This window comes from Ptychodera flava, chromosome 5 (assembly GCF_041260155.1).
Source record: "Ptychodera flava strain L36383 chromosome 5, AS_Pfla_20210202, whole genome shotgun sequence".
NCBI lineage: Eukaryota > Metazoa > Hemichordata > Enteropneusta > Ptychoderidae > Ptychodera > Ptychodera flava.
In genome coordinates this window covers 25,065,283-25,077,829 of record NC_091932.1, presented here as the reverse complement: position 1 = coordinate 25,077,829, position 12,547 = coordinate 25,065,283, and the positions used below count along the sequence as shown (strand labels likewise).

Below are 12,547 nucleotides of genomic sequence, written 5' to 3'. Positions count from 1 at the left end.
TGTACTTTACTGGAAGCGCAATTGTAAATGCAAAAAATATAGATTTTGTTTTGTGATATGGGACATTGAAAAATTGAATACTTGTATCAGTAAATTGAATGCAACAATACTGCAAATTGTGTTCGGCAAGACTACTTGATGGAATATACCTTGATAGCGATGACGCTAGTTTCCATAAGGAAATACAATTGGAGGTACTTATATAAGTCCCTGTGTGTTGCAATTTTCAAAAAAGAGAAATAGTTAAAAATCAGAGTGAGTCCAGATCACTCCAGACTGAATAGGACGCGCGGTGTCCTAGAGTCTTGATGACCTTGATGAAGTACAAACAAGCCTTCATATGGCAATACACGTATTTCTGTGTGATTTTGTGTAGTTGTTTTGATTGCATCGGTGTCGATCGAAATTCAGGGTAAAATCCATTACCAGAGTGCTCCTGACTCAAATATCAACTATTTCTCTTTCTTGGACGTTGCGCAACCTTCGAACTAAAGAGCGCTATGTGGGAAGAAAAAGATGTTGTGTGTGTGAGAGAGAGGGAGAGACAGACAGAGAGAGAGAGAGAGAGAGAGAGAGAGAGAGAGAGAGAGAGAGAGAGAGTGTGATGTGTGTGTGAGAGAGAGGGAGAGACAGACAGACAGACAGACAGGCAGACAGAGACAGAGAGAGAGAGAGCACTAGCACTTGAAAGGGGAGTATTTTGCTCAAAACCACTCACTTTTCCTACAAATATTCTTTTAATTTTAATTAATTTTTTAACCCGACATTAAAATATTAGTTGGGTTCACCTTTTGGCTTGTCAAGCAGTTGTAAGTTGAGTGATAAAGAAGTGTAAATTTATGCAAATGTACGCAAATCACAAGTTTTCCACTCTGGCCTTAGTCCAATTATCTGAAATTTTTACAAAAATGTTCTTTAGATACTAAATAACAAAACTACTATTTTGTTTGGTAATAAATTTTTTATCTTTCGAAAAAGAGGCATTTTAATTTCGCTATTCATGTTTTTAATTTTTAATCGCTTTTTTGAGTGTCAGTTTTACAACCAATTTCATTTTAGAAAGACGATTAATAATGCAAAATAAATCGTCGTTTTTTTCTACATATACTCCTGTTTCAAGTGAAATTATACATTTCAGAAAACAGTATCAAGTTTTTGACTTAACTATTTTTTTCATTATAGCAAAATTGAGGCATTGTACATCAAATATACACTCCTTAATCACTCGAGTTAACTACTGGTACAATATTGAACTTTATATTCCCTGCTCTGAGAAAATGTATAGTATGAGGGGGTTTCTTTGCCATCTTAGATGCGCCGCATTTGAATAGTGCGGTAATGGAATACGTTGCTTTATTTATCGCAAGTGATCATTTCGTTAGAGGTAATATTTTTACCTCGATAAATGCAACATCTATTAATATAATGATACGTTTCAATATCTTGATAATTATTGGTCGCAAAAAAGTAAAAATTAGTTTACACGGACAGCGGTTGTAATTATTCGCTTGTGTTCTGTACTGTATACTGTATCTCTAACTGTAACGAGATAATGGCACGTTTTGGTTAGTGTACATTACAGTACCTTGCTAAAACTCTCTCCCATAGGGAAAGTCTTCAATTGAAATCCTTTATTCTAAACTTGTGAAGAAAGTATAGATACAAATAACTAAAAGAATATGAGCAGAAAGAAGTATGGTAGTTTTTAAAATTGACAAGTGCGGGTTTGTGATAAGATTTGTCAACTTTTCACATACATTTCAATAATCCGAGTCACATTCTTCAAAAAGGCATAATTATGCGTCAACATTTATACATGCGTATGTCTCGCAAAAGCATACCTTTTTTGTACCTGTTCTTGTTGCGTCGGTTTTGAATTAAAGTTTTTTTTTTGTTTACATCCGTTTTTAATAATATAAGGGACGAAACAAAATCACATCTTTCAGTCATGATAAGTCAAATCAAAACATAAAATCTTTTTTATCTATTGAGAAGGTAGTGACATCATATATTCTGCTAGAAGTTATTGTCACTCCAATAGCCTTCATTACGCATTTGCCTTTGGGTTATTGTTCAACCGCACCTATTTCATTTTGAAGCAATTTGTCGGCTAAACATAATTTCGTAATGAATTAGTCCAATGATAAATAACATCATAATTCCCCGGGTTAATGGAGAGACTATTCTTAATCAGCTTTTACAACAAAATGCTATCACTTTTGTAAATTCGTTGGGTAATGAAGTAAGTAAGTATCAAATAGTGTATATTCCTTACAGCCATTTTGTACAAAGTTTACGGAATTGAATTTTTATATCAAATGGAATATACCAAATATTATTATTTCATACAGATGCTGGTATAATATTGTGAAAAAAACAAGCATCCGTACATCAACGAGAATCAATATTTTCATCAGTTCATTTTGTATCTTGTCTATGATCTATGATAAAGAGTCACTCTATTTTACAATCACGTCATTTGAAGGGTTAAGCAAGAAGCATAAGATGACTTCAATAGCTTTGATATTTCAGATTTCATATATTGTTAAAATATATGAAATCTGATATTTTTCAGATTTCATATATTGTTACAATATATGAAATCTGATATATCACAGCTATTGAAGTGATACAGTATGATAGTTACATATGAGTAACATATTAATAAGATACTAAATAATTTATCATTAGTAGCCTAAATTATGAGAAATACCCCAATAGCTGTATCTTTAGCATTATTTTTATGATTTTACTTTCAAGCTAGAATAAGTTTGAGAGCCTGTACTTATGTAAGTGTGCATGTATACTTTTATTATTATCCTCTGGGACTGTATATGCAATAAAGTTTGAAGAAGATAAAGATTACATTGCGATTAAATGTTTGCCAAAACATCATATAAATCGCAGCCCCATTGGGAAGAGCAAAAACCGTAGATACCAGGTGCATATCTGCACTAAAATCTTCACATAAACGGCACAGAGGAGTCCAATGTAATGCATAGGGAGAAATGTTTTCAACTGAGACATTGCATGTTCTGGTTCTTTTATAAAATTAGGCAATTTTTGAAAATGATGGGAAATCAAAATGACATTAAAATTTGAATTTATTTGTCAAAAATTTTCACAACTTGAAGAAATGGTTTCCTAATGCAGTAAAAGCCCATATCCCTTCAGAGCGAAAAATTCAAAAAAAATTGGGAGGGAATAGGCAGATATAGTTTTGAGGTTAACAAATTTCAAGAGTTACAGTTAATGGGGCTTTAACGATGATGGTGTTTTCTTATGTTTTTGTATAATCCTTTCACAATTATTGCAGGTTTGCGGCCTTAAAGCAAACTAAGTAATTGGAAAAAATATAGAAAAAGAGGACCGACGATATTTTTATTGCCGATACATTTGACACTTTAGGGTACTATCGATCGTAGATCAATAATACAAATTTGATTGACGTTGACATTACGCTAGATTTGGCTTTAATTGTTTGTCTATTGCGAGCGCAAAAGTTGGTTTGGCGCCTTACTGGATCTTGCTACATCAGCTGTGAGGGCGCTAATCCTCGTCAGATTCAAACTCAGCGAAAGCTATCTCATTGTTTCCTTCGCCCATCCTCTCCAGCAACGCCTCTGGGCGAATGGGTCCCGACTCGTTGAGGGCGTTACTGAATTCTTTCATCAGGTCGGTCATGGTGGCTTTTTCGCCAGGCTCGGCGGTCTCGTCCACGGAATGGTGGATCTGCGACATCTTGTCATCCATGTGACCAAGGGTAGAGAACATGTCATCTTTGAAACCAAACATGTCCTGCTTCAGCTGTAATATAAAAGCATCCGGCGGATTTTCTTCGGCGACCAGTCTATCGAACACGTAGCGTTCCACTATTGTCTTTATGGTATCCTAGTTCCGTATAAAGATACAAATGTTACTCGCCTTATTTTTGCATTGATCGACATGTAATAAAAAGGGTTAGTATTAACCATGTTGTAAAAAGGGGTAGTAGTAACCATGTTTAACTGCAGAATTAGAAAGCTTTATTGGCATGTTTCTTGAGAGCTCGCATTATCAACAATTTGAAAATGGATGACTGGCATACTGTGAAGATGCGCCCCAGTGTCTTTAGAGAGTTACAGATGAGAAAGTTCAGTTGCTGCCCGTTATGATTGAATCAGCAGTATTCAAATGAACATTTAAAGATGGTTCAATATCTGATAGTATCGATAATTCCAGAATCGGCCGATAGAATTCAGGAAAACCATTGCAGGTTTCCTACTGCTAATAACAGAACCGAGCAAACTGAGTCTCTTAAAGTGTTCTCTCTACGGATATTATCCCATCTCTGCCAAATCATCGATGGTCGATCGACCATGAACTGCTATAGGAGTATTAACTTATCAGGACCTTGAGTTGTCGATTACAGTGCCGTACTTTCAAATAGGTCAAACTTTAGTCTTAACAATGTCTGAGAAATTACAGGTATAACGTCGCATTGTAGAAGTAATATAGTAATACACAAGCACGTGCCTGTATTTTGAAAAACGGTTAATAGAACTGTAATAAACTTAAAATCATCACCCTGGTTACCAGAGGTTGACATGTACATAGCACTACGGCATATTGTTGCCATCATGACTGTGCGATCTACATGTACATGAGTTCAATGCTTATATATTTTTGAATAATGTATGCCACAGACTCCTTCTCTCTGGAGTGAATTCGACCAGACACGGTTATAAAGTACTGACGTCACCGACAAGTTTTGAAAGATCTTGTAATTGAACTCCTACCTTGTATTCAGACGTTTTTCCGCCTTTGCATTTATTTCTCACCTGCAAGAAATCGAAAATGTTTGTTTATCCTTTTCTCATAAGGTAGACTTACCAAAATAAAGGTTCCAATCGACTTATGACGTATAAATTGTCTTTTATAGCGCAGGAAAAGAGCGTAATTCAACAAATTGATACATAATCAGTTGTGATGATCGTGACGACCAAACCCTTTTTGTCGTTTTCGCAGTAAGATCTACGCTTCAGCTGCAATGAAACCTTCCCGCTTGTTCTGAAAAGTTTAGAATGATACGGTCGGGGTTTTTTACTAATGAACATATTTAATTGGTAGAAGCAAACTTAAGCATGCACTTCATAAATTAACTAAAGAATAAGCTAACAAACAAAGAAACACAGTAATCGATCAATCAATCTCTCTAAATAGCACCGAAGAATTCAAGGCGTAGGCCACTTAAATTTCATCAACTTACCTTCTTATTCTTCTTGCAAAATCGTTTGGATCTGCAAAGCCTCTTGGCGGCGCGTTTGATGCTGGCGACAGTAGGTAAAAGATTAAATGGCGGCGCCAAAGACGCCGTTTCCTCGTAGTACGATAGCCACAGAAGTGACCTGCAAAATTTCCATTGCATGTCCTCGTCGTCCTGGACAGGTGATAAATAGAGGGAATACAGATGATGTTATAAGAGGAGAAAGGACGGACAAGTTTGTCGACCAATTCCCCTTCTCCGCAAACTCAAATAACATTTATACGCACAATATTAGATATACAAAATACAAATCAGAGCCAACGCTAATCAAATACTCAATGTCTTTGATTAGAGGTGGCTAATGTAGTTGATTAGCGGTGTTCTTTAACTTTCATTAATTTCACTGAATTAATTAAGTTAAAAGAAAATGTGATGGTGAAAACATGAAAACTGCTGAGAAATGGGAAGACATCTTAGCAAGGAAATACATCTTAATATATGACTTTCATGATCATTCTTACAAAAAATAGGGTGATTAAGATTTGAACGTTATCATTTCCTGTCGGCATAAACATTCTTCTGTAAATAAAATAAACATGGGTAACTTGCCAAAATCTGGACACGGATTATGGTATAAAAACTGTACAGGCAGGAACTTACTCTGACAATTTTATGCTTTTTAGCTTTTAAATTTTAAAGCAGCGTTATAGTAAAACTTTGGAATAACCTTTATTAGAACACGGCTTCTCCTACCAATTGCAAGTATGTGTTAAAGTTTCAAGAAATAACAAAAATCACAATAGCATCGTATTGACAACAGCGTCTTCTCGTATTACAGTGCATGCTGGTCAATACCCGTGACTTACCGCGACGCGTTGGTAGGTGTTGCTCATCATGGCGATAAGGATGTTCAGCAGCACGATCACAGCCAAGACTTGGTACAGAGCGAAGAGAACATTGGCAATGACCTCAGTGAACCAGCGGTCGGAGAGAGTCATGTCCAGACTTCGAATGTCAGACATGCCGAATACAGTCCAAAATAAAGCAGCCAGCGAGCTAAGAAGACTGAAAAAGAGAGAAAAAATACTGTGAGAATGGATGAAAAGAGAGGTTTTGCAAAATTACAAATAATCTTAAAATGAAACAAGGCATTGGTTTGCATTATTATAATGATGATGTAAAGTCGAATAAAGTGTTTCGGGAATATCAGCCGTCAAGTTTTGTTATTTCCACTATTTTTGTTATGTGTCAATTGCGAATTCTTTGCTCTACTCCAGAAATATGTTTAAAACTCCCACCATAGAGCTTGCAAACACGATATCTCTATTGCACTTGTCAACAATGACAATTCAGTTTACTTGACATTGAACACAAAAAAGGTGTCATCAAAAGTGACAGCTACAGGATCTTTAAAGAGAAATTCAATGATTTGGTAGAACGCGCCTCGGGGACAGATATCCGGACTCTCACCCTTTTTCAATTTTTTTCTGATATACCACTTGTGGGGGTTGATTTTAAAGCTCTTGGTGTAAGAAAATTTTTCACCGGCGTAGTTTTTCGAAATTTGAAAATTTTATTTTTTCTTCATACAGTTCAGCACAGGGATGGCGGCAATTTTGATATTCAAATATCGGTAATTCTTGAGTAATTTGTTTCGCTAGTTCAATATTTGCATGGTGACCCCCGACGTTTACTATTGATTTTGAAAGAGAGTTATTGAAAGTTTCATTCAGGAAAGTATGAGTAAAAGCTAAAGTCTTTCACTTTCGAGGCGCGTACGACCTTAAAACGTTTTTATATATGACGACAGGGGTTTTGAAAAATTCACATCTAAATAATTCTTCGATATTAGATTGGTGTGTAACAAGCCTTTTTCGTCCAAATGGTTCGTAATGTTTTGCCAGTTTTCAAAGACCCGAGGTTCCCACGCGTGTAAGGCAAATTTAAAGTTTACCTTTTGTACGGCTGCTCAACACAAACTTCAGCGTCCACGTTTCCCTGTTGACAAAGGTAGTCGACTTCATATGAATACAGATAATACAATTGATTCATCCCAACGGAGAAAGCGACTAATATCAACGCAAATATGACGAGAAATTTCGCTATATCTCCTCCCATCCTACCGAACGATATCTGCATTGGTCCCATCTGTACGTGTGCAACCATCATCCTTGCCAGTCCTAAGAAGCTAAGGACCTTGGCGAGAGCAAAAAGGCCTTCAGCAACCAAAATAGGATGCGTTGCTGACATACTGAAAAGACTTGCCGCCATAGCGGGTTTGGCGGGGCTATAACCCGAGGTAGAAGGTTTTCGTCTGAACGTTACGCGGGCTGCCCGCCGTTTTCGGCTACCATCGCCCTCTGCAGTCGTACACACCATATTGTCATTCAACTGAAGGAGCGAGTCTTGCAAGATGCACTCTAGAGCTGACGTTGTTTCGTCATTGGTATCCTTCAACATATCTATTTCGTTAACGAGATTTACAAATACATCTTCGCCATGCGGAGGTATGACGCACAATCGACCGTTGCTACCTGCGTATTCCATCACAGGGTCTGCGAGCGAACCATTGATTGTAATATTAGTGCCATGGGGAAGATAATCTTCCATGTACGTCTGCGAAATAAATAAAAAATAAATAAATAAATAAATGAATAAATGAATGAATGAATAAATAAATAAATAAATAAATCAATTAACTCTCTCTCTCTAAGTGTCGAAGTAATTTATGTTATTATTTATAAAAATACATAGAGATACATAGATACATAGAAAGGTAGATATGTAGAGAGATAGGGATAATCTAGTACATCTGTTTTAGGTAGATAGAGAGATAGATGTTAGATATAGATAAATTGATAGATATTAGATAGACAGATAGATAGATAGATAAAGAGATAGATAGATAGATAGATAGATAGATAGATAGATAGATAGATAGATAGATAGATAGATAGATAGATAAATAGATAGATAGATAGATAGATAGATAGATAGATAGATAGATAGATAGATAGATAGACAGACATAAATATATATAAACAATTCTATGTCAAGTTACGTATACTGACCTTCACGGCAGCGTAGGATCTCAGTATGATCCAAGACCAGAACAGGGCCAATGTAACAGTATCTAATATTTTGGTTTGCTTGTTATAATTCAAGTAGCTTGATCCTTCACTCCATACCAGTCGAATGTTTCCCCAGGTCAGTGCTAGTGGAAAATGTAATCAAGACATTGAATTTTTTATGCATAAAATTCTATATTTGCACTGACTGTCAGTTTAATTACGCAGAATAAAGTTCATTGGTCGGTTAAGGTCGAAGTGAAGCGCCACCAAGCATGAACATTTGGCTTACCCTGTTGGTTTAGCTCATTAATAGTACGTTTTTGCTCAGCGCGGATTCCTTCATTACTATTGTATTATCAATAAATCCGTTCAGTGTGGTTTTATCTTCATTTTAATCGTAAGAACCCACAAAAATAGCAAGGTATTGTCAGGTTAATCATATCTAACACATTTGTTGCAATTGAAACACAAAATCCATTGTCTTTATGGTCACAGACACACCCACTTTTGTATCTTTTCAGTGAGTGCCTCAAGTATGTGCCTGTAGCTTGCGCTGTCCTGCCTCTTTCGATGTCAGATGCAACGCACATTTTGCTTACCTCTTCGAATCTCAATTCCCCTTTTAAGATAGTGCGCGCCAAGAAAGTGAAAGACTTAAAAAGCTTGCGTAAACTTTCCAAAAATGAAGCTTTCAACGATTCTCTCATTATATCAATAATAGCAAACAGGTGCCACCGTGCAAAGTTCTGCACTAAAGAAAAAAATTACCCTAACATTTACCGACATTTGACATTCAAAGTGGCTGTCTTCGCTATTTTAACTCTACAGGAAGAGAAGAAATTCGATTTTCGACGGTGAACATGTTTCTTACTCCAAGGGCTTTAAATTTAGCCAGATTTTTTGCGGATCAGAAAAGATATGTAAAAATTAAAGAGTCTGATCTGTCTGCCAGGAGCATTGTAACTTAATCTCACTCATGTTTTCTTTCTAATAAAATCACTCTATTTATCAGTCTGTATCAGCTTTTCCTATTGTATGAATGTATCAACCTGTCAAAATGCCACATGCGCAATCACACACACACATGAGCACGCCATCTCACCTAATATCCATATAATGATGAGAATTTCTACCGGATGCGGAACAATGCTGATGAGTAGAGAAGCGGACGTTGATCCACCTTGTTCACTGCTGTCTGAGCTCACTTTTTCTGGTTTTATGTAGAACAGATGCAGCGTCAATAAGATCAGAAACGTCAGTATGGACGCCATGTGAGCAATGAACTTGATGTAAGGTGCTTTGAGGAACTTGCCCAAGTAGGAGTTTTCATGGAGGATGTGAAAAAGGGAGAAAACCGGATAGCACAAGCCGATGAAACAAGCCTGTACAAACACTTCCAGGTCTGTTTGCCGTCGCCATCTCGAGAACCTGTCATACCATTTCTCCGTCAAGTACTGTTGGCAGACCGAATGGGCAACAAACTGCATCGAATGCGGCGATCAAAACAAACAGATGATGTTAAAAATAATAAAGAGAGAGAGGAAAAATGGTACAGTGATTTGTTTGGAACGACAGGTCGAACATACAGAATGGAATTATGACAAACAACAAACATAAAGAAACCTGGTTTTGAAACATAATATATTTTATAACTATGTCTTTATAAGCCTCGTTGTCAATATTTTAAATACATTGAAAGCGGTACTTAATTTCTGTTTATGTCTACGTCACCAATTCATGCTGTTAAGACAATGGTATATAAAGATAAATTTTGTATTTGCGTCCCGAGTGCATGTTGGAGGAACACAAAGCATTTTGATCCGATTAACTCATCTAATATTGAAAATATGGTAGACTTTTTTGTGTCTAGACTGTGTTAATAAGGTATGATACCGCCTGTATTGGTGAAGAGAATATTTAACCACATAGTGTAAACTAAGGTCGTGATTTATATGCTGTGCAGGTACAGTAAAATGATTTATTTTTGTCGTGTCTGTAAGATGTGCATGCATACATATGTCGCTTTGTAGCGACTCTTGCATGCAACCACACGGAATATTTATACCTTTTTCTGCTCATATTTCAATGCTTCACCGACTTTTGCTGGCTTGTCGGAGTCAACCTCTCCCTTTCGACCATCCGTCATGACTATTTTCTGCTCTTCTCCGTTCCTCACGAAATCCAAGAGATCAGCTGCGTACTGGGAGCACCTGTCCGCCATCTCGACGTAATCTGAGCGGAACTCGAAGTCTTGGAAGCTCAGCTGCGACATCTTGGCACTCAGTTTGAAAGCCTGATGTATCGGGTCTTCGCTGGTGAGGGAAATATATGTCTCGCTGGTGACCGCGCGGTAAATGTTAATCGTGCCAATGGACTGCTCGAGAGAAAGTTCTTTGTTCAATACGTTTGACTGGTCAGGGAAATCAATTCGGGCACCGTGATCCAGAAGCATTTTCGCGATGACGTAATTGTTTTGATGACAGGCTAATATGATGGGCGTCATGTCTTCATGGAAGTCATCGTTTTGGGCGTGGCAATTCAAGCCCTCCTGTAACCAAGATAGCATTAATTTATGTTATCGCTGTTTAATTAGTGGTTGATGTAGATTGTTAGAACTTTTTGATTTCATATAATGTTGGGATGTCGGTATTGATGACTCACGAGACAAGCTTTCATCTGCTATTGTTGCCCTCCGGAAATGACTTTCTTTAACCTAAGAGCCTTAAGGGATATGCTTTATCACTAATGGCACATCGCCTATTACTACACAACACAGCTCATATTTTTATTCATGTTCTGTTAAACGCATCGGTGAGATACTTCAAAGGCGAATTTCAACTTATCTTACAAACTGAAATTAGGACTGGAGATTATCTCTTGAGTTGGCAGGTCAATCTATCTCTCCAACTTTGCATGAATTGTCAGTTTACTGTCAGTCCACTGATGTCTTTTTTTTGTAATGTAACTTTTCAAGTCGTTGAACTGCGTCGCATTAGTATTCTCATCTCATCTTGACAACTTTATCTTCGCTCCAACACTAACTTTTCCTATAGTCAATATCGTTTTATGGTATATTGCATTTTCGAAATTTTGACATAATTGATAAAGGTCAGTGATTTTTTCTACCGTATCCCATATAATTCGAATTATGTTTAATTTCTGCCGCGATACAGTTTAAAAGTGTTAACTTCGTGAAAGCTAGAGATCTCGGCGGTCGATTTTCTTTATTTTTTCTGTAATCACAGTGTTGTTTTATGGTATCAAATAGTTGTCATATTCTTGTATTAGGCTCTTTTTATTCATTGCTTCCATACAAATTTTTAGTTTTTTTCAGAAATTACTTGCCATGCTCATACTAATGTTCATTCATTTTGGATTGTATTATCTCTAGCCGTATTGATACCAACGGCGGTAATAGGAAAAGCAGTAAGAATAATTTAATCAGGGATAATATGTGTCATCATAATCAGAATAAAATTGGATTAAAACGAATATTTCACTCTAAAAGTGTTTTGTTCCGTCCACGATGTGTTGTACTAAATTTCGGAAAAATATTTAAAAACAAACTTTCTTGCTATAATGATTTAATAAGTATCTAGAGTTTATGTAAAAATCAAAATCTGAGAAATAATAGGTTCGACTATAAAGAAACGTTTGCAATAAGTTTCAATTTCGTCAAGAATACCGTGGCCTTATTAATATTACGAAAGACATGCTATTATAAAGCATTTTGCCTTATTCACGATCGACGAATCTATTGCCCATGCGCACCCATAACTAATAATCCGAAAGCAATCATAACTGGCTTCAAATCACTGTTCATCTTTTACCATGTCGTCTGCAAAGTGTATCTTGTTTGGCATACATACCTTTGAAATTTGCACTAAAAGGTTGACAGTCATGAAGACAATTAAAACGTTGTCGCTCTCGTATATGTTATTTCACCTTGACCTAGAGCAATGGGTAATATAAAAAACTCATTTTCACGATTCTTGTCAGACTAATTCTAAATTAGTCTGGTCAAACTTTTCGGGCGAATATTTTTTGCGCATTAATGATGAAAATTGCCATCATTAGGAATCGTCCTTTTCAGCCTTTCAACGTTTCAGTAAGATGCCGCTAGATCAGAGTGTGTGCGTACTTGCACTTTGTGTGGGTGTGGGCTAGTGTCTGAGGAAAACCACTCCTAGTCGACCGGCTATGTCTAATATGCCAGATCCACCATAACGTG

The 12,547-nt window shown here is 36.6% G+C and overlaps 1 protein-coding gene across 1 annotated transcript in view; it reads right to left on the bottom strand.

Annotated features, from left to right (window-relative positions):
* Window positions 1–1,027: 1,027 nt before the first annotated feature.
* LOC139133356 (short transient receptor potential channel 4-like) overlaps window positions 1,028–12,547 on the bottom strand; it is a 35,875-nt gene continuing 24,355 nt past the window's right edge. The window contains exons 3-10 of the mRNA XM_070699910.1: window positions 10,382–10,864; window positions 9,419–9,797; window positions 8,317–8,459; window positions 7,200–7,861; window positions 6,112–6,310; window positions 5,249–5,419; window positions 4,779–4,820; window positions 1,028–3,891 (exon numbers count right to left, since the gene is read on the bottom strand). Coding sequence (XP_070556011.1) covers window positions 3,550–3,891; window positions 4,779–4,820; window positions 5,249–5,419; window positions 6,112–6,310; window positions 7,200–7,861; window positions 8,317–8,459; window positions 9,419–9,797; window positions 10,382–10,864 — 2,421 coding nt within the window. The 3' untranslated portion in view covers window positions 1,028–3,549. The remainder of the gene's footprint in view (window positions 3,892–4,778; window positions 4,821–5,248; window positions 5,420–6,111; window positions 6,311–7,199; window positions 7,862–8,316; window positions 8,460–9,418; window positions 9,798–10,381; window positions 10,865–12,547) is intronic.